This window comes from Artibeus jamaicensis, unplaced genomic scaffold, assembly GCF_021234435.1.
Source record: "Artibeus jamaicensis isolate MK-2021 breed Jamaican fruit bat unplaced genomic scaffold, CSHL_Jam_final contig_867, whole genome shotgun sequence".
Taxonomy (NCBI): domain Eukaryota; kingdom Metazoa; phylum Chordata; class Mammalia; order Chiroptera; family Phyllostomidae; genus Artibeus; species Artibeus jamaicensis.
Genome location: NW_026521995.1, coordinates 662,099 through 685,378, shown reverse-complemented (window position 1 = coordinate 685,378; position 23,280 = coordinate 662,099). Strand labels below are relative to the sequence as shown.

Below are 23,280 nucleotides of genomic sequence, written 5' to 3'. Positions count from 1 at the left end.
ATAAGATGCACCCCCCCCAAATTTTGGAGAAATAATGGTTGTTAATGCTGCTATTGAGTTCTGTTTACACTTACATTGGTAAAATATTGTTATTTATGCTATTATATATTTTACCACATTTTGGTGAGATCTTTCTTACCAAAAAGCATCTTCTATATTGCTTGTTGTGGATGCTTGGAAAAAATTCTTGCTAACACTAAAATGTTATCATCGACAAAGGATTTACATCATTGTATAAACAAATAAAACATGAGCTAGAGAAAATAGGAGCCTAGTTATTCACATTAAAGAAAATAATTGTCTATATCACATCCTTTCACACAGGGAAGAGCTTGCCATGTCCTTGGACTTGGCTGCATAGGGTTTAATTTCAACTTCACTCCATCTGAGTAACCCTTCCAGTGACTCTCTGAGTGCAAGGCAGACTGCTGCCAGAATGCTAGCAAGGGTTATTCATCCCAGCCTATTTCATAATCTGTTTAATTGCTATCTGCAAAGGCAGTTTTAACTGGTTTCATACTGAGTTTCCCCTTTAAGTGCTTAGCCATAGGGGTAACTGAAAATTGAGTTTCTCAAGTGAAAATGAAACCTAACAGGCCACAGGGGCTGCTCTCTGCCAATGCTGTCCAGGACTGTCATCTCTAAAATGCCTTCCTGCCACACCAGGCAGCTGCAGGTGCGGATTCGTCACCAGGTTTGGTCAGTGCCAGAATATTTTCAGTAAAAGATTAGGACTTGAGAATTTCTTCTGCACTAAAGCCTAAATTTAATATTCTACGACCTTAGCTATTTTCATTAATGATAATAATTAATTTGATTCTCTCCCAGATCAAATGGAAATGCGATACAGGGATGAACTTTTTAAAATGCAGGACTTGGGATGCATCATCAATAAGCCCAATCACTAGTCCACTTGGTAACATGTAATAAAGATCGTGGAACATGGCAAACAACAGCACCTGAATGATCGTATAATCTGGATTTTTACACCAACACCTGATGCTCTTCTCATACCTGGAGTAGAATTTCCCTTGCTTGGCTCTCTGTTCATGCTGTAGCCTCATATTTTCGAGTTTCACCGGGCTTGGTATGAATCCGATTTCACAGCCTTCTTTAACCAATCTTCCTATCCACCAGTCATTGTTAAATTTCTAAACACAAAATCAGAATTGTTAACATCAGTGCGCAGAAGTTCAAATCCTCAAATTGTTTTTTTCCACATTAACTACTTTCAGTGGAGAGAACTATTATGGCAATTACAATTAACTATGTGTCAATGATCACAACTCAAAAAAACCCTGTAAGTTCATGGATTGGGTATGTAAAAATGAAGTATTTTTAGTTAACATGAATAATTCAGCTAAGAATTAAGATTGGTCTGAATCCCAGCACAGCTGCTGCTGTCAACTGTGAGAAGGTTAAATTCTCCTTGTTCCAAGACTAATGGCCCTTCCTAAGGAGAGGCCATCAAGCACCAGAGAGTGTTTGCATCAGAGCAAAATTCATGTTTGTGCGAAAGTGTTTGTAATGAGCAAGGTACACTGTTCACAGGTAATTTCTCTGTTTCTGATGATGTTGAAAATGTCTCTCCTGTGGCTGGAATATTTATCCTAAATCTTTATGATTTGTTTTGATTTCCTGAAACTAAATAGTATTTTTTCAACTCTGTTCTTGAACGTTTCGATGATGAATATCCGTTCTGGTTTCTTTTCCTTTCATAGTAGAAAGAGGTTCCTCTCCAAGCACCAGCCATCAGGAGGAGACCTGGATTAATCTTATTTCCTGTTATAAAGTCAGATTCTTGGCATGTCATCACTTCTGAAAACTTTCTATCCTTCCCTCCTAGCCAATATTTCACATCCCCTTTTAAACATTAATTAAATGGGAGGCTCTAAAGTCTCTAGGTTCTTTTAATAAGTACTCATCACCTCCTTTGCTTATAGCCTTTGGTGCAGCTAACAGTTAAATTTACATATGCTTCCTGAGACATATCAGCCCCTAGACTCCAGCTACAAGTTCCTGCAAGCTAAGGAAATCATGCTCATGCACTGAGAACAGCATGCAGGGGGAGTTTCTGGCCATTTAATACAGTATTCTGCACAGTGAGCACCTAATAAATGTTGACTCAAAATAAACCTGCATTAAGGGTGAATTTGTCTAATTGACAGGTCTGAGTCATGGTTAACTGAAAGCTGTTGACTTTTGACATGGAGGAAAGGGATTTCTCGTTGTTTCTTGCCTTCTTGGCTTCAACTCCTCCCACTCTCCCTTGCACTCAGAAATCCATCAGTGAAGGAGGATGGGGGCACCAGTAGTCCTGAGTTTTGACATTGGCAGCACAGAGGAGAGGTCATAACTTCTAGATATTATTATTAAACCCTCCCAGATAGTTAAACTTGAGAGATGAGGGGAGAACAACACATAGTCAAGGTCGAAAGTTAAAATAAAAAGTACAAGTTAAGCATAAAAAGGGATCATCTCCTCCAGTAGTTCCCAATTTCTGGGTCAGAGAGCCCAGGAGAGCCTTGAAGTTATCCCAAGAAGCCTGAGACTGCTTTCTTCTTTATAAAGGTTGTATTTGTATTAGAGAAGGTTGAGAGGCACCAATTTCATGTATATGTTATATAACTGCAGCTCTCTGCAATGCAATTTCACAGCAATAAGAAATAAATGATGTTGCAAGGTGAAAAAAATCATGCAGACAGAAATTCAAATTATTTTCCTTACTTCCTTAACATGCAGAAAATCTTTTGCTTCAAATGAGATGGCCATGCCTGGCACCGGGACGTCATCTTCGTGGGCTGCACTGTAGCTGACATTTGTCCGAACTGCAAATGCAACAGGCTTTGTCTAAGGAGGGAAAGAGGGGAAAAAAATAAGAAGCAAGTGTTCCCTCCCTTCTCCCCTAAAATACGAACATACGCTGAATAACTGTAACCATTGTTGCTTTTCCCACTTCAGTTTTTCTCACGAAACAGCTTATTAGTATTCAATGCACCCAAGATCCGTGTGCTCTCGGCTACACACCATGCATTTCTGAACTAGAAAAAGGCCACTGTTCTCGCAGCCCTTCAGGTAATGAAGGCGAAGATGAACAACGGAAATATGTTTGTAACTTGACTGGAAATCAGGAAACACACACAGAGATAACATGCCCAGTTCTTTGGTTTCAGCGGAAAAGACTTAGTCATCCCCCATCCAAAACATCTTCTTTAATGAGAATGAATGACATAATTCCAAAAGATACAATGTTTTGGATGAAAATAGAACCACTGACTATATTTGCTGTTTTACACATAAGTGTTTGAGATAGAGATGTAGGCAATTCCTGTTTACTCACAAGGCAAATAAAACAGGTAAGCTCAACAACAGTCAAAAGAGGATTTGTCCTGACTGGCGCCGTGTTTGTTTCACATTACTGCAAATGGATTTCTTCTGAGCAGTTTCTCCCTCCTCAACAAACTTTTCACCTGGACTTTTGTCCAGGAGGACAAGGGAGAATTAGAATAGAGACCCAGCCTTCATTTCCAAATTTCCCCGTTAATCCACTCTCCCGGCCTCCTGTCAGGGTTGAGGACTGAGCCGAGAGCTACGAAGTTACTCAGATCCACCCACGGGATGCTGATGGGAAGAGAGGGCCACGCTCTGGAGGTGGGCACGACAGGCGTGGGATGGTTTTTAAATGTTTGAAATCCAGTTCTGGGTACCCTTTATAGTTTTTAATGGTGTAAGAGGTACTATTCCTCATATGGAAATATGGGCTTTAAAAAAGGTGCCCGTAGTCCTGCCAGTCCTTCGTAGGAGGTCCTTCGTAGGACTGAAACACAATCCTTCGTAGCTCGGCTCTGTTCCCATTGTTTCTTGAAATTTAAAAAAATATGTAGATCTTATTCCCATACTCATAATATATTTAATTTTAATCCAGTTTTTAAAGTATCATAGCACTTTTCATACAGTATACTTCCTTATCATTTACATAATTGCTTCAATTGGTCACTCTTTGGTTCGCAGTAAGGTTTATCATTTTCCCACTAGGTATTCCAGTATTCTGCTTTGAAAAAGTGCTGCACAAAAATCCTCTTTCTACTTAGAATTCTTTCCTTGGAAATGGCTCCCAGAGGTAGCATGAGTAAGTCATGATTGATCAGAACCTTTTAAAATTCTAGTCCAAACTAAGTTCAAATGGACGGCACCATTTGGAACTTAACCAGAAGTATATGATGGTGCCCTTCTCAATAATACGGAGTCTACATCAGACTTGGTTTTACTGCCAGAAATAAGATTTTTATGAGTAGATCCATTCATTATTTTGGAGAACTCTGGTCAAAAAAAATATATAGACACAGGATCTTTTTATGCTATCATGATCTTTCATTTACCTTGGGGTCTTTTATTCCTGTGGGATACAGAGAACAAGCATGGCATGTATTTTTTCATCACTGGAGACATAAATGTTAAATGTACAATTCTTCAGAGAAGCCCAGTGGAAAATTTCCTGTCTTTTATGCAATAATCAGCTGTTCAAACATTGGGGTAAAAGGAAGAGGGAATGCTAAAAAAAGACAAATAAAGAGGCAGTGAAAGTGAGCATGCCATAGTAGGTGCTCCAGACAGTCATTCCATTTTCTCAGGTTAAGGCCATTTCCGAATTCGCCTCCTTCCTGGGCTCACCTCCTGTAACCAATGTACTACCACTAGATGTGGGGCGTATACAGGAATCGCCCTTGCAGAACTTACAGCACTACAGAACCCCATCTCTCAGTATCTTTGCTTCGGGAACTATATTTCTAAAATTAGAATGGACGACAGTCAAAGTGGAGGGGAGAAGGGAGGTAGCCAAGATGGGAGAGCTTAGCAGCTTGAGAGCAAGATGCCAGGACACCTACCAAAGGGGCAAAATGACAAGATCATTTTTGACTCGCTTCGGCTCTATCCACCTCAAGCAGTGTGTGTATAACATGGAAGATATTTTTCACATCAGTTTCATTCACGTGGGTTTAAGAACAGGGGATTGTGAATGGAACTGGATTTAAATGCTATTCTGCCATTCATTAGGTGAGTGGCCTGGGCACATTCCCTACTCTCGCTAAGCATGTTGGCCCATGGCTAAAACGAGAGTAGTTACACCAACCTGGAGGGTTGTTACGAGATTACAGAAAATGCAGGTCACAAGGCTAGGTTAGAACTTGGTATAGAGAGAAAGCTCAATGAATGGACACTTGTTACACACCAAAAAGAACTGCTTTAGAGAAATATGTGTTTCCCCATGGTCCCGTGTCTATTAAGGGCCAGCACACAAAGAATTTCCTCTGTGGTCTTCCGGGGCAGTCCTCCTCAGACCAAAAGAGTTACCACACTTCAGTATCAGCCACAGGCCCTATGTGGAATATAATACAAATGGATTCACGATGTTTTTCGCTATTGTGTATTCTTTCCCATTCTCTAAAATTGAGACTACGGTAAGGTCTAACCATAATCATTTTCTCCTACTTCTTTAGTTCTGATTTTCTTTGACCACCCTCAGCTACGGAGGTTTTCTTGGGGGGTGGGCGTGGGGAGAAGTAAAACAACTAGAAGTTTCAGTGGAACCTCCCTTAAGAAATCTTCACGTTTTTAATCCCATGTAACCATGTTTTTATCAAAAGTATCCTGCCTTACATTGACATCTGCATTTCGGGCCTACTCGGCCTCACAGGACTTTTCCTCTCCTCGTTTGGGCCTCTCCCCGGGTTCCCACTGGGACCTCGCCCTCAGCCTGGAACCCTGCCAGGCCGTCAGGGTTCCAGCCTCAGTCACCTCTGTGATCGGCTCCCGGCACGTGGAGTGCTCATCCCTTTCACTCTCACATCCGCCATAACAATGTGTGACAATCACTGATTCTTGGTGCTCTCGTGTCTCAAGGCCAGTGGACATTTACTCTCTATTGTTTGCTTCTGAAGGTAAAGCAAAGTCCTGAGAAGAACGGACAAACAGGAGCCCAGAAACTGTGGCCCTGCAGAGGCCTGGCAGGAACACCAGGACAGAGAGGACTGAGGTGACGGATTGAACTCTAAGGCATGCTAGGACGCAAGATGTGCTCTGGGCCTCATGGGAAGCCAAGCTGGTCCAGGCCCCAGCACCAAAAAGAATGGTGCTCTCTGAGAAGTGGGTCTGCCCCGGTCACAGGTTCCCCATCGAGTTGTCCACTGCCTGCCCTCTAACTCCAGGGCCTCCCAGGTTTCCTGAAAGGCTGGGTCACAGCTGCAGGGGAAGAAAGTCAGAAAGCATAAGTATAAAGATGGCTCACAGCACAAGATAAAACAGGGTTCTATCATGGCTGACCGTTACAGAATGGAACTTAAATCCAAATTCTGATTTAGACTTAGAGTCATCCTATGCTGCAGACTCATTAGGATTAAAGGCGACCGGGAGACCAGGGGATCCTTACTTCCACTTTTTCCCACCCCTTTAATGTCAGGCCAGTGCCATGACCCTATCATCTGCTTTTGCTGTCTCCTCCCATCCAGATTCCTGGGTAATTTGTTTTGTGGCTGTGGAGGGCCAGGCACGTGATGATGTAGATGCATTCTGTTCTGTCAGTCTTTGCTGCTCACTCTCCTGGGTCATGGCGAAGGGAACTGATCGATTCCCTTGCCTTTTTTGACCCCATGGACATATGTTACAGGTCATGAGGGTGGTGGGTAAACGACCCATGCTCGGCAGCCTCCTTTTGCCACAGAGAGTTAAAGTTTGCTGCACTTCAGCTTGTGGTCTAAACCTGAAGAGATTCTCAGAATGAATCAATAGGTACCATTTTGTATAAGAGTAGCATTTCATTACCCAGACAATTATGCAATAGTGCTTTAAAAACACTAAGTCTGACTCATTTTACTGGCATAACTTCGGCCTGTCCTCAGTTAATATTTCTGAAGGAATGAGTAAGTGCTACAGATGGAAAGGAACTCGTGTTCTATCTCCCCTTCAAACAAGATCCTTCTTCATCCTGCCTGTACATGGCACAACTTACAATCATAAAAGCCACCACGTTGGGATATCTGCGAGGTGCCGAGCAGTGTGCTGCGCATTACACACAGACCGTGGCATTTAGGTTAATTCCAGCAACAACTCTGTTTCCCAGATGAGGAAACAGGCACCAAAAAAGTTCTCCCGGGCCCTACGTAACAGAGGTGGTATTCAAACCCAACTATCCTACTCCAAAGCCGAGTTCTTTCCGCAGCACTAGACTGCCCTTCGTCCCAAGGGGGTACGTTGGTGGTGGTTTTAGAGCACTTAGCTGCTTGTGTAAAACTTCGATACTTGAAAGTTATATTTTACAAAGTGCTCACAAACTTGTTGGTGGAGAAAAATTTAAAAAGTTAAGCCTGAGTCTGCCCTGTAGCCCAATTTGTACCGCCTCTTAAATATAAAACACTGAATGAGCGGAGTTTTGTATGTTGAAGCGATGGGCATTCATTATAAAGACATGCAAATCAATATGCAGTTTAGCACTTCAATAACAATGTCAGCCCTGGCTGGTGTAGCTCAGTGGATTGAGCACGGGCCTGCGAACCACACGATCGTGGTTCGATTCCCAGTCAGGGCACATGCCTGGGTTGCAGGCCGGTTCCCTGCAGGCCAGTTCCCAGCAGGGGACGCACGAAAGGCAACCATACATTGATGTTTCTTCCCCTCCCCTCTAAAGATAAATAATAATAATAAAAATCTTTAAAAAAAACAATGTCAAAACATGATTTTTCTTTATTTTTATATGACTTTTCTTTCTTTACATCCCTTTTCCACAACATACAAAGCTCTTTTTCATGCAAAGATAATTGAGATGTTAAAACATGTATATGTGGTTTCGTGGCCTCCAAAGCGCCACAAATGATACTGTGTAGAGAGATCTGAAAGCCACAATTACTGTAGTTCCAGAGCAAGAGGAAGCACAGAAAGTTCCTTACAGAAAATGATTTGTGGACCAGCTTGAAGGAGTTTAATTAGCCTTAAAGTTATTTGAGAAGCATTCTAACTTTGTAAGTTTATTACTCTGGGGAAGATCCCTTTTCTGTGTCTCTCACCTGCAGCAGCTGTTCCTGCATTAGCTCTTTGCAACATCACAAGGTTCTCTGGCCTCGACCGACTGTGGTTGCTCCAGGAGTTTTACCCAGTAAACAGTGCTGAAGGTGGACTAATTTTGCTCAACAACTGCAATGAGTTATCAGTCTGGCAGGTGGCTGCTGAAGATCCACACCTCCTGGGCTCACCACTTCCCTCTAGCACCACTACAGAATGTCCTAAAAACCTAGAAGGGTGGCCCAGCAACAACCACTCAACCCTCTCAATCTCTCTGCCTCCTTGATGTTTTTACTCTGACTCATACCCTCGAAGCCCTGCCCTAAAGCCCCTACTCATGCTGCTGTATGCTCTACTCTGCTCAGAGATGCATGCTTGGGACGAACAGACACCCATGGTGTGCTAACTGGGCAGGTTCAGAGGGATATTTGTGGATATGTCTGAGACCACAGGACTTGCCTTTTCTCACAACCACAGGACACTCCATTAGTGCCACACAGGCCAGCCCTGTGGAAGCCACCAGCCTCCTGTCAGAGATACATTTGCATTTATAGCAGGAGCAACTTTCATTTTCTCACAGCCCTCTGGAATTACTAGACCAAATGCTATCAGAAAACAATTATTGGTTTGGATTCAGCAGTTCCAATTCTGGGGATATATCCAAAGGAAATACAGACACAATGTTGAAAAGATACCTTCGGCCCCATGTTCATAGCAGCATTATTTATAGCAGCTAAGACATGGAAACAGCCTAAGTGTCTCATGAATGGATGAACGGATAAAGATTTTGTAGCCACAATGGAATACTACTCAGCTATAAAAAAGAAGGAAATTCTATCAGCTGTGACAACATGATGGGCCTTCAGGGATTCTGCCATGTGAGATAAGTCAGATAGAGAAAGAAAGATATACAAAAACAATACATTTCTCTGGTTGTGAAATAGAAATAAAACAAATTGTCACAGATACATGGCACTATTTCTAGTTCTCTTCCTAGACAATGACTTAATGAGTTAAGAGTGAAACTAATTTTAAAAGATACAACAAAATATTCACCTTCAGTTTATTAAAATGTGACAGTGACGGAATACCTAGTGATAAAAATCAAAAGAAAATTCATTCAAAGAAGCAACATGAACTTCTGGTCATGGTCAATATAGTTACTTGAATTCTCATACATTGAGTTTTGCACTTCTTCATAGAAAGACACATCTTACTATGCTAAATAGGAAAATATGTATTTTCCATTTTCATTCTAAAACCATCAATAGCTAATAACATTTTAAAAACCCATAGTTTGTTTTAATATCTATAGTTGATTTGTCTTAAATTTTAACTACTTCCAATTTGCAATATTTTAAAAACAAATTTGAAGAAAAGTATGACTCAGATTCCTATTACAAGAGACTACAGAAAAAAGAGCTTAAAAAATCCAATCAGTTTTTTAATTTACTTTTTGTGGTACATAATAATTTCCTGTGAAACCTGCTATACCCTCTATAATTTTAAAGGACTCCAGTGGAAGTACATCCACTGAGTTTTATGTGGGAAATACCCAGGAACCCAAGAGATGGTGATGTTCTTCAGAAGTAAGTTCGCAGCTGTTTGCTTTATTACATACTAACATTTCAGTTTGCAGTCATTTTCTCTGATTAGCATTCTCGGACCGCTTTGCTCCTTTCAGTGATAATTAGAAATACTCCCAGTAGACAATGAAAATCTCTGACTTTATTCCTTACATTAATATGAAAGACTGTACAAATGTTGTGAAAATTCTTGTTTTGCGTCTGGCTAATTATTGAACTTAAAAAAAAACTTTGCTTAATTTATTATAAACAAGGGTAGTCTGAGAATTCTTTCGTAGCAAAACATATCAACCATACTGATAACCAATTCTGTATCTTGATAACTGAACATTGAATCAGACAGAATAAGCAAAGCATGGCTATCACAGGATAAAATTTATATGAGTAGTTCATTCATTTGAGAAATTCAAATTTCTTCTCCAGAACTGATTCACTTAATGAATATTTATTAAGTACATGCTTACTATCTCAAGTTCCTGTCCTCACATAGCTTAACTTACTTCTAGTAGAGGAGATATCATAATGAATAATTTCAGTTCATGAATAAACTAAAAGGAAGTTACTTGAACAGAGAGTAACCATGGGTGAGTGGGGCGGAATGGGCAGACAACATGAAAGGAGGCGGTCAGGACAGGCTTTTGAGTTCCCGATGATCCATTTATTCATCCACTGCCATCCATCTACCCATCCATTACTTGTGTGTCAGGCACTTCTGGACAGTTGAGATACATCAGTAACTAAGATTCCCTGCCTTCTAGGAGTTTATATTCTAGAAGAAAGAGATAGATCATGAGTGATAGACACCACAAACAAAAATGTACAGAGTATGGTAGAAGGTGATAAATACTGTGGAAAAAGAAAAATCAAAACAAGGTAAGGAAAGTGAGGGAGCAAGCTGGCAGAGCAAGTACAGTTTTAAATGGCAGTACAGGTAGCCTGCATCAAAGAGGTGACATGTGAACAAAAGTATACAGGATGTGAGGAAACACAGATATCTGCACTTGAGGCAGCGGGAGGAGCCAGCGCAGAGGCCCCACAGTGGAGCTGGCCAGATGTGTCAGAAAATGAGGAGGGTGAGGCTGAGTAAGGTAAACTAGGGAACAGAGCGAAGAATGAGGCCAGGCCTCTCAGGTTATGTGTGGCTTTGCAGGTCAGAGTCAGACTTTTGGCTTTTGTGAGATGAGAAGTCACTGAAGAGTGTTCAGTAGAGGAGTGATGCGGCCTGACATGTCGAAAGGACTATGGTGGCTCTTGAATTTAAAAGAGGCTTTGGGCACTTTTGGGTGGAAGCAGAGAAATCAGTTGGAAATCATCACAATAGTTCAGGTGGAGAGATGATGAAGGTGGTTAAGTCAGGGCAGCAGCAAGGGACTAGTTACAAATGGTCCAACTCTGGGTACACATTTTCAAAGTTAAGCCAACAGAATTCGCTTACGGATGTGGTGTGCGTGTGAAAGAGAGTCAATGATGATATCACATGTTCTGGGCCTGTGCAATCGGAAGGATGCAGGACCTATCAGAACATACGGGGAAGGCTACAGATGGCCAGAATGCCAAAGTTAGGAGTTCCATCTTAACCTGTAAAATCTGTGACTGCGTGAAACATCCAAGTCAGGTTTGGAAGAGTGCCAAGGTCTGGAAGTTTGGGAGAAAGATCTGAGCTAAAGATGTACAGTTGTAAGTCTTAGGCATATTGACGGCATTTACAGCCAAGGAAACACAGACACATGAGGGCACTCCAACTAAAAAGAGGCTCGGATGGATCAACAGTGAAGAAACTGCCTGCTCAGACTGTAGTTTTCTGGAAGAAACTGTTCCAAAGGGTAGAAAGTGATCATGGTGTCCAACAAGAGATGAGATGAACACAGTAAACAGACAATTCTTTAAAATGTTTTCTACAAACAGGAGAAAACATGGGGTCCCAGGTGATAAGAAAGGTGGTTCAACATTTTTTCATTTGAGGTAGGAGAAATAACAACTAGCGACTATGCTGATGGAATGATCCAGTTGAGAGAAAAAGGATGGTGCTATGTGAACAAGAGGACAAAATAGCTGGAGTGATGTCCCTGCGAAGCAAGGGAACCCAGTGCTCAAGCAGAGACATGAGTTCCATTTCTGGCAACTGGCAAGGAGGCAGTGTGTGCCAGTACAGGCTGGCTGCTGGGGTGATGGACGCTACCTACTAACTGTCTCAGTTTCCCTGTGGTACAGGAAGGTATGGAATAGGGAAGAGGTCTGAGAAGGGAAGGTATTAGAGGTATTAGTCATTTAAGAGTACAGAAGATTAAATGGACTGGAGAAGAGGTAAGACTGCCTGGCAGTATTAAAGACCCATCTGAGACTCAAGGTCATGGATTTATAGTAAGCTAGCCTTGGCAGGCTAGAATAGAATGAGCACCATTACACAGGTAATGGAGTTCAAGGTATAATCCTGCACCAAAATATTATGGCTTTAAAGTGACCTTTTCCCATCTTGCTTTGAAATTTCTCCAGCAACTTCGCAGGGGTGTTTATTATAGCAGGTGAACATATATTTGCTTTATCTATTTGGGAGTGTTTTTACCTACTTCCCTGAATTGATCTTTCAGCTCGGTTATAACCCTTTTCAATTGAGTGATTATATTCCTGTTCATTTCTTATACCGGCCTCCCAGCATTTGCCACAGTGCTAGTTATACATCAGTAATTGCTAGAGAACTCAATTAGGATATAGATTCTGTTAGAAAAATCAGTTATCAGGTGCTTATTCAGCACCTACTCAATGGAAGGTCTGGTTACCACAGCTCCAGGGCTGCACAGATTGAACGGCTAAATCAGTACAAAAGCAAGGTTGGTCTGATCAGGGTTTTATATGTTCAATATGCATGTATGTAAGTATATATATATATATTTTTAAAATTCAAAACAGCTATATTAAGAATTAAGCAAAATTGTAAATCTTATCACCCAAAAAGGCACTAAAATGCCTAACCATCACAACATACAGTAGTTAAAGTTGTATATGGAGCAAAAATACATGAAATATTAATTTTTTTCAGTAGGTAATTTAAAAACTAGTGAATAAGGGTAATCCTTGAAATATGGCACACACTTTAAAAAGCTTTATTAAAATAAGAAAGGCAATGTTTATGAGTCTGAAGTGAAGGTAGTGTTCAGAGGTGCAGAATCAACATGCAAAGTAAAAAGAGTTTAGAGTAATAATGACATATGGATTTATCCAGAGAAAAGTGTAGCATAACCCTTTCCTTCTGCTTACCAGAGAGCCACTCACTTTGGTGTTTAGTGTTAGTAAAGCACACTCCTTCAGGAAGAGCTGCTGGCTTCTTTTCCCCAGGGGAGCTGTCTGCAGGGGTGTTGAACTTGCGGCCCACAGGCTGCATGTAGCCCAGGATGGCTATGAATGCGACCCAACACAAAATCGTAAATTTACTTAAAACATTATAAGGGTTTTTTTGTGATTATGTGTTGCAATGTATTTAATGTGTGGCCCAAGACGACCCTTCTTCCAGTGTGGTCCAGAGACGCCAAAAAGTTGGACATCCTGCCCTGGAGCATCGTCCTCTTCGAAAGGCCTTAAAATTCTTTCAGGTGAAGAAACCAAAACCGGAAGTAAGTGCTTAACGTTATTTATTCCAGGTTGTGAAATTTACATCTCCTTAGAGGAAATGTAAAGTAACTTTCAGTTAATCCAGCATCCTAAGAAGAAAAGAACTGTTTACCTTTTATTTTACTATTGATTAGTCCTACCAAACATGATAAAAGTGTTTCTCAAGTTATTTAGAACCCCACATATAATTCAGAAGCAAGTAATTTTTACTTTAGGCTTGTTTAAAAAAATTTTTTTCCTTTAGTTGTTGTCATGGACCAAATGTTTGATTAAATGAGGTTACTATGGGCATGGCCTTCATCCAGTGGGACTGGTGTCCTTGTAAGAGGAAGAAGCAGTCACCAGAGATAGCTCTCTGGGCACGAAGGGAGGCGGCGTGTGAGGCCACAGGGAGCAGGGCGCTGTCTGTGGCCCAAGGGGAGAGGCCTAACTGGAAACCGCCTCTGCCGGGCCTTGAGTGGAGACTCCCCAGCCTCCGGAAGTAGGAGAAAACCAGTTTCTGTGGTTTCGGCGAGGCAATCTGTGGTATTTTGTTATGGCAGCCTGAGCAGACTAAAGTTGCCTTAACCAAATCAATATGATGTTTCTATTTCTAGTAAAAAAACACAACTTTCATCTACTTTATCTTGATATCAAACTCTTCACAGCCAAAGATAATTACCCCAAATTCCTGCACAGTTTTCAGAGAAAATTAAGAAAATGTCAAGTCAATAAAACTCCACTCCCTTTTTATCGACACATGTTTATTTAGCCTCTGTTTTGTTTAAAATTGAACACTGCACAACTCAAAGGTCAGGACAGGGCAGGGTACAGGGTTTGCTTCCTTAAGCCCGTTGAGACTCAAGTAAGGGAGCTTGTGTCTACACCAGACCAAAAAACGTTAGTGAAGGTGGATGAACAGTTTGGGTGCCTGCTCCCTCTTTTCTGCTATGGGTTGGCTGCATGTTTTTGTGGCTCAGTGCTGCTTACAACTCCTGAACAACCACCTTGCCTTTCCTTTGTTTCTCTTTGCTTATCTGTTATACTTCACCCACTTAGCAGTCCCATTTTTAACTAGTTTTCTCTAAAACATATTGTTTCTATTTTCTTACATTGCAAAAATTGAACACCAAACTAAAAAGCATGGTGTTCCATACAGGGCCATCCCCAAGGGCCCAGGCACTCCGTTCCCTGAAGTGCCCTAATCCACTGAGTGTGGCTGGGAAACAGTCAGAACACCCTGCACAACAGGTTGTACGTGGCCCCATCACGGTTCTGCTCAGTGCTGTCCTTCCACATCAAGCACAGGAACAAAGGAATTCAGAGGAACCCTTCTACACTACTGTTTGTCTATTGTACACTCGCTTAGAAAATTAGACACTACAAAGAATTTCTGAAGCAGCTTTCTAAACAAATGCAAGGGAAGCCTTCACCAAATACAGGCTGACAAGCATGGGAAGACACGTTATATTTTGCTTTAATTCCATAATCTTCACTTTCTTCTCTACTCCAACAGCTGCAGTTGCGGCTAAGCCCACAGAGTTCCAATGATCAAAAGTTATGCATGTTTGTATGTGCTTATTCTGTTATTGTTTATTTCACACCGAGTGCTTTGTTTTTCCTAAACAGAAAAGAGTGGAGAATATCTGCAGGCCCCAAATCAAAGGTTTTGGCAGGGAATAAATCAGGGCAGAGAGCTGGGGGTGGCATGCTCTGAACATGTGACCTGTCTGACTATTCTCTCTAGAAACGTTTACAACCTTTCTTGCTACCCTTACCTCACGACTTTCCTCAGCAAAGCTTTGTGAATGACTCACTACGCTGGGATGGCAGAACAGAGCCCAAAGGGGCAGACGTTCAAGGAAGGCAGACGACAGCCGAATGTGTGAAAAACCTAACGATGACAAATGCTGAGCACTGACTGGGTTGTAGTTTTAGATGCAAATCTCTCCTTTGAACACCTACAATTAAACTCTGATAGTAACTTGTGTTAAAAGATAAACTGAGGCATATTACAATGATCAGGATTTTATTAGGGCCAACATTTATCGAAGCCGGGCAGTACCAAACCAAAAGTAGTTAGAAATGCTCTACCAACAGGAGGTCAGGGAAAGAACGACTTTGAAGGAGAAGATGGAGAAGCAAAGCAAGGAAATTACTTGGCTGGCTACAGCCTAAGGGGTTGCCTTATTTGGGAAGGCCTAGCTGGCTCTGTGTGATTGGTCATGTTTAAATGTGTTTTCTGGGATGCCAGTGCATTTATAGGAACCGACTCTGGCTTAGGTTCTGTGTTTACATAGATTACCAAGGTATTACTGCCACTTCTGTCTAATGGTCTCCTTGTTTAATTGCTTTAAAACTAGTAATCACTCTAGAGGTCTTTTCTAAAGGCGCCCCAAATATCTGCTTACGCCATCTTCAGTCAAGTCAGGGGATATTTCCAACTTCACTATGGCCTGTGTGCCAAGGTTTCGGAGAAAGTAGCTGGCTATTGGGTGCGAATGTAAGCAGTATTTGGCAGTAGAGAGATATGACTAAACCTGATGAACAGGTACTGTTTCAAGTGTTAGACTGTAATAATTATACTTGCCTTAATTTACTGAGTACTTACTATATGTAAGCCACTGTGCTTCAACATACCTCATTTTGTCTCCATCGAAGCCCTAGGAATATGTGTCCATTAAGTGAGGACATGGGAATCAGATCTGGGTCTTTTTTGAGTACGAAAGCTCATGTTCTCTCATAGCCACCATACTGTCAGCCAGCAAGACCACAGGCTCTTTGGTAACACATTCATTTTTATTTATTTCTACTCGCTCTCTAGTCTCAAAATTCCTATTACATGTCTGATATCCCCTGGAAACACTGTAAAGTATACTTATTTCATAAACTTTCATAGTCTTACTAAGTCATATTTGTGACAACACTTCACATAATTTAAATGCAGTCTAGCCCTTACATTTATTACTTTTTTATTCCCCAGTTGAAATTCTTACAAAAAATACACCCAACTGTATTGTATCCTTGAAAATATAATTATAAAAGTAGAAAATTTAGAAAATGCAGTAAACCAAAGAAAGGAAATGCCATCTGTAACTCTACTATCTACCTAACATTTTATAGACCTTATAGACTTTATATATATATACACACTTAAAAATAAAATATGATAATTTTGTAACCATTTTATTTCATTTAAAAAGCCATTGTCCTTCCAAGTCATTTTCAATAGTGGTACATACCCACACCCATTGAATAAATAATATGTCTTATCTAACCAATGAAATAACTTCTCAATTTCCCAGAAAGCAGAAGCTGAGGCAAAGTGTTTACACAGGAGTGCAATTCCAGGTATCAGAAGTGAGGGACGAGATTAAGGCAGAGAAAGAGAAAGAGAAACAATAGGGGAATCGGTTATTGACTTGTCTGCCACTGGGAATGATTGATTTGTTAATCTTCCTGGACTCTTCCCTGGGAAGCCACGTAAAACATGCCCCCAGGTAGCCTGCCTGTCAGGAAGAGGATGTTATTTAACTACCACTGCTCAAAGGTGTGCCATGCTTGTGCTTCTGGGTACTCAACATAAAGAGCTGGGCCTTAGTCCAGGACACATCATGGACAACGGGAAGAGGAAAACAATCTACTATTTAAAAGACAAAAAAAAAAAAAAAAGATTCTCAAATAATTTGAGTACTTTTTTTAAAAAAGTAAACATGTCTAAACTAATCCAAATTAGTGGTGGCCAGTTCAAGAAAGTATTCATGGAAAAAAATGTACATTTATTGCAGGTTTGCTTACATTGTTTGAAAATTATTTAGGCCCTGGCCAGGTAGCTCAGTTGGTTAGCACATCATCTCAATACGCCAAGGTTGCGGGTTTAATCCCCAGTCAGGGCACTACAGGAATCAACCAACAAATGCATAAATCAGTGGAACAACAAATCAGTCTCTCTCTCTTCTCCCCATTTTCTCTCTAAAATCAATTTAAAATTAGAATTATTTAAAATTCCTTTTTTGAAAGTATCAACAAAATCAAAAGAATATTATTCACTATATTTGAATGCCCTTAATATTGGTAGCTCATTTCCTTTGAAGAAACGTTAGTTTTTCTCAAACATCCCAGAGTCACTTAAAGCCAAGTTTAACAAATAACGATCAGCCTAGGAGATAAACTTTTTAAACTGAAAACATTGCTTGACTCTAAAAGTAACGAGCTGTCTTCCTTGTGTACTTCACATGTTCCTCAGAGGGCAGTCCAAAAATTGTCATCATTTACTGAGAGAAAGTTGGTCCCTACCATTGGTCCCTGAAGTCATTGTTCCCATTTTTTTTTTAAGTTTTTATGATTCCCATAAGATGTCTTGGAATTTTTACTAAGAACTCCAGGATGTGCCCTGGCTGATGTGGCTCAATGGACTGACTGCTGGTCTGTGAATCAAAAGGTTGCCAGTTTGATTTCCAGTCAGGGCACATGCCTGGGTTGTGGGCCAGGTCCCCAGTAGGGGACTATATGAGAGACAACCACACGTTGATGTTTGTCTTTCTCTCTTTCTCCCTCCCTTCCTCTCTCCAAGTTCTCTCCAAGAACTCCAGGATGTCTGCAGAAATTCCACACCACAAATCTCCAAGAGATGGGATCATAGACTCTCTGATTTTGTTTACTCTTAGCAGACCAAAAAAAAAAAAAGAAAAATTAGGAAAAGGACTTCAGAAAAATGTGTGTATGTGTATATTATATACTATATAAAATATTCTATTTCTATTTTATATAAACACAAATGTTTATATAAACATATATAAAATAGAATATCCATCTCCCATAAAGTCAAAACTTTCTACTTTTAAAAATAAATGCTAAATATTAATCACATTTTTAAAGTACCTAAGGAGTCATAGATTTACAGGATTTTCTCCCCTCTGATGTGCATGGAAGAATTCGGGAAAAGAAATAACAAGGAAAGGATCTAGAATTTACTTCTTTTCTTTTGTGTGTCTTGCTCATTTTATTTAAATTCAGGTATGTTAAGGTTTCCCATAATTGTTTTGGCTAATAACTAATTTCTAGGGTACCCAGGGAGGAAAAGCCTCAAAGACAGTTTTTTCCTGCATGGCTCTTCCCCGGCCCCTCAGACTAACTGAGGCATAGCTGACAGATCAAACTGTAAGACATTTCAAGTGTACAACATGGTGGTGTGACGAATGTATATTTTGTGAAAGGATTCCTCCCATCAATTTATTTATTTATTTTTTTAACTTTTTTTATTGATTATGCCATTACATTTGCTCTATTCCCCCCTCCATTCCCCTCCACCCTGCATACCCCTCCCCCACCATTTCCCCCTTTAGTTCATGAACACGTGTCTCAAATTCTTTAGATTCTGTATTTCCCCTGCTATTCTTACCCTCCCCCTATCTATTTTCTACCTACTGTCTATGCTACTTATTCTCTGTACCTTCTCCCCCCTTCCCCTCCTCCCACTCCCCTGTTGCTAACCCTCCTTGAGATCTTCATTTCTATGGTTCTGCTCCTGATCTAGCTGTCCTCTTAGTTTGCTTTTGTTTTAGGTGTGGTTCTTAATAACTGTGAGTTTGTTGTCCTTTCACTGTTCATCTTTTTTATCTTCTTTTTCTTAGGTAAGTCCCTTTAACATTTCATATAATAAGGGCTCATCAATTTAATTAACTCAGCTATCAGCTCCCATATTTAACTTTTTTAAAAAAGAACATTTAAGTTATACTCTCTTAGCAAATTTCAATGATTAACTATTGTCACCAGGTTTTAGATTAGACCCTCAGAGCCTACTTATAACTGAAAGTTTGTAGCATTTTACCAACCTCTCTCTATCTACCTCCCCCCGCAAAGAGGCTCTTCTTAAAAAGTGGGCCCATTATGATCTCTAGAATAGTTGTTGATAGTCTGGAGGGAACTCTTAATCTGGACCTTTCTACAGACGATAAAAAGAACTAAGAAAAATAGAGCCCCTGTCACAGAATGAAAGATGTGTTCCACATATCCTGTTGTAACATAAGCATCATTATACATAAGTACATTATAAATGGTATATTGCAGGGTCTTATATCAATGGCCACTTATTCCTTCCCTGGTTGAGTGGCTTAGAAATCCTCTGTCCTGATCCAACACAGCGCTTCCTTTACTGTATTGCATCTAGGCTCACCAGGTGCATTTCTGCCCAGGACAGCAGCTTGTGTCTGGGTATAAGGTCCTCTATTAGAAATAGAAGCCTATGTGCAGTTGTCTGAAGTTCACTGTAAATATACACGTTAGTAAATTTATACTGTGTTTAAAAAGGTGTTTCCTTCCAGTGTTCTCTCAAAACAAACAAACAAAACCTGATGCCAGTTACTCAGAAACCGGAGAACATCATTCCTTTTCTAGTCCTTCAGTTCTCTCTGCCTGCTCTGTATTCTTCCCCATAGTCCACTTGTGCCTCGGGCTTAAAAACAGCCAGATTTGCATTCGTACTCTGTTCTTCTTGGTGAAGGGGAAAGCTTCCCAAATGGGTCATACACGGATGAAAATACAGCTACCACTATCACTGGGCTCCCAGCTAACATCCTCTCCCTTCTTCAAACGGCGTTAGGAAGTTGATTTCTTAAATGCATTTCTTGCTCAATATCAAGTGGGTATACCAACCTGCCACCTATCTTTTTTTACAGCATACATTTTAAATCATTTTAACTAGTCCTAGAAAACATCACATTTGGAAAGCATTCTGAAAGAAAAATTAAAATAGCAAAATGCGTAAGAGTTCTCAGCTGTGGTAAAACAGAAGTCAGGGCTGTGCCCAGGGTCTCTGTGGGAAAGCAGAACTGGACGCAGTCATTGTGTGACTGGGAAGGACTGGGCACATTGACCTTGCCCATGAACTGGCTGTGGAACCTGGTGCATCTAAACCTTTGTAAGCCCTGTTCCCAAGTCTCAAAGAGGATTTTGTGATTCTGATGTGATCTGGAACACATACAGCTCCTTAGCACAGTGCCTGGCACAGACAGGGACACACTCAAAAAAATGGTACACATTAAAATAGAAAGTATCAGAGGATCATTCCTAACCAATCTGCCTGTCTAGCACTAGTGGATAAACAGTAAGATTTGCTTTTGGGGGGCAGGGGGCATATCAGTAATGCTCCTGTTCATCTGATCATCGATAATTAAAGCCATACTTGTAGATGGGGGCGAGGACTGAGCATGCACCCTAACACCTAGCAGGCCCTACCAGGCAGTGTTGGGTTTGATCTTCCACAAGATAAGCTGGATACCTCCCTGTGTTTCACAGCTACCAGCTTGTTGAGTCAGGCCTTCTTCCCCGGGACTGTGAGCTGTTACTGAGTAAGAATGCAGATAAGGAAAACCACTGGTGAGCTGGCATCCTCACCTTCGCACAGCCTAACGACTCACACTGAGTGACACTGAGTGACTCACGACCCCTTAGCTCACGAGCCTGACTGTGCACCTGGCCTGCTGCCAGAGAGTGACTCCAGAACCCAGGTTCGCAGTCCATGAAAGTCACCCTGCCTCTCTGTCTGTGGCTTCCGTGTCTGTGAGGTGACAGGTCTGCAGGTGCCCTTCAGTTCCACCGCTTTACAACCCTGCAAGCTGCAGCGACACCCAGAGCTGCGCTGGTTCCCTTCCCACCTTGAGAGTCCCCTCCTATCAAAACATCCCATTAGATATTTTTAAAAGGCCCTTTTTCTATGTGAGAAAATTCAGCAGAGTATCTTGAAGCGATGGTACATCATCTTGATGATTAGAGCTAAAAGAGTCTTTAGAAAGCAAATCCAACCCTCTCATTTTAAAAATTAAAAGATGAACCCAGCAATTTTAGGCCTCGCTCAAGGTCACGGATAGCAGCGTGGCAGTGAGCGGCAGCTGGGGCTCCATGCTCCTTGTTCAATTACACCCTGGCCCCAGTTCCAATGCGTGGAAAACACAATTGAAACCTCAGGAAATTATTTTTTTAACTTTACATGGTAGTAGTTTTTGATTGTTATTTTAGAACCGGGGGGGGGGAAAGAAGCATTTTTCAGAAGCAAGAACAACTGGAAAGTAAATCTCCTTTCCCCACTTCAGTTATTTAAAGGGAGTTATGTCAAATCTCTGGGCAGCCGTGTAACTGGTAGGAGAAGGCACACATTTCCGGCATCGCTTCCAAACACACCCGTGCACCAGATGAGTATTGACTGATGGCTTCACACACTAATAAGTCCAGAATCTGTTGCTAGGAAAATGCTTTGCATGCGTCACTAAGGCTATTTTAGAACTTGCTCTCTTGAACTGCATGTAAATTAGCCCTGGTGAGTTTCAGTTTAAATGTGATTTCACTGAGGGAAGGAGAAAGCATAACATTATTTTCAGGGTTTGAACAGAAGCTATACCAAAACAAAACTAGTGGTAAATCTACACACTTTTATAAGCTGTTACTTATAAAAGTAACATCTAAGTTCTTTGAATAATAACTCTAATACTGGCTTTATATTTATTAATACATTTACTTAAATCAAAATACTGCTACCCAAAGCATGCATTTATTTCTATTAAAGATGAACCATACCATAGTAAATCAAATAGAATCACCTGATACATTTTAAAAATAAGGGTGCTGAGCCCCGCCTTACGCATTTTTCACTGAATTGCCAGCGGGTGGAGCCAAAGCACAGAATTTCCTCCCCCCCCCCCCCCCCCAAGACCTTTAAACGTGCAGTGGTGGACTCTTATGTAAGTCTCTGATTAAGAGCCACAGACACACAGAACAGCAATGCCTTAACATATCCCCAGCTTCGGGAAGGGAAATCTACATTTGGAGAGAGAGTGTATTCTACAGCAGTTATGCTCAAACTTTGTTTTGCCTCAGACTCAGCTGCAGAGGGTGAGGTTTGTTAAGAACACTAATGCCAAGTATCACTCCAACCTAAAAAAACGTATTGTTAGCAAAGCTATACAGAATATTCAGAGGCACGCTGTGTTTGAGGATAAACTTTTCATAAGTTTTCCTGAAAGGCCACTTGTTTTCTGAAAAATTGAACTGAAAATAGTTAAGTCAAGGAGGTTCTTGAGGGAGGTGGAGCTGTGTTAGAGACCATTTTAAAGCAGACCTAGTTTAAACCATGGTCACCAAAGCGCCTCTATCAACTGCAGACACCTAGCTTGTTGTGTTGACGCTGGGTCAAGGAAGCAGCTTACGTCATAGAACCAAGGTAGGCTGGCAGCGTGGAAGAATGGTTGCGTGTCAAAGAAATGGAGATTCCTTATCCAAAAATGGTTCACCTGGTCATGCATAGAGTTTAAGGACATAGAAAAGGTATGTCTCACCCACAGAAAATGGGTGCCCCAACCCTGTCCAGTACACATGAGGTCAGAGGGCAGACGTGGTAGAACAGATGGTTGTGAAGGAGCCGTATAGAGGGATGGCTGCAGTTAAACAGGGGATCCCGGGGGTTCGCTCTTCTGGGGCATCTGCCCCTTTGGGTGGAGGTCCTCTGACGGAAACCGAATGTGTGGTGATTTTATGAGGCTGGGTGATGATGCATGATGCTTGTGCAGGGACTTTCAATTCAGAAGACAAATTTACAGATCTTTTATGATTTACTGTCTCTATCTCTCTCTGGCTAGCAATTTCTTCTTTACCTTGGTTGTAAGTTAAAAATTTCAAGATCCCTCCTGAGTCAGAATGTCAAGTGCTTTTGGTAGATAAAGGAAGTCTTATTGGTCCCACTTTGCATAGGAAGAAAATCAGATGATGGCCCCAAACCACATGGCCGCATGTCAGAGAAATTGGAGTCTAACCCATAATTCCAACTCACTGCACCATAATTTCTGCTCCAATTTTAGGCTCTGGCTAACGAGTGTTCCAGGGGAAGTGGAAAATCCACAAGCTTGAGCTCAGAGCAGTTTAGTAAAGACCAGTGGCAGCAGGGTAATGACTTCCTATCCTGGAGAAAATAATACTAACAAGAATGAGCCATTAACATGTTCAAATAAATATTTTAATAACATCTTGTGAGAAGAAAGGTAGTTATTTTTTATCATGTGCAACTAAT

General features: G+C 41.1%; 1 protein-coding gene across 12 annotated transcripts in view; it reads right to left on the bottom strand.

The window, feature by feature from the left end:
* Positions 1–23,280, bottom strand: part of CACNB2 (calcium voltage-gated channel auxiliary subunit beta 2) — a 332,982-nt gene that overhangs the window by 30,577 nt on the left and 279,125 nt on the right. For all 12 annotated transcript variants that reach the window (XM_037158293.2, XM_037158291.2, XM_037158289.2 and 9 more), the window contains 2 exons: positions 2,728–2,850; positions 1,015–1,151 (listed from right to left, as the gene is read on the bottom strand). In XM_037158293.2, the coding sequence (XP_037014188.2) occupies positions 1,015–1,151; positions 2,728–2,850 (260 nt within the window). The remainder of the gene's footprint in view (positions 1–1,014; positions 1,152–2,727; positions 2,851–23,280) is intronic.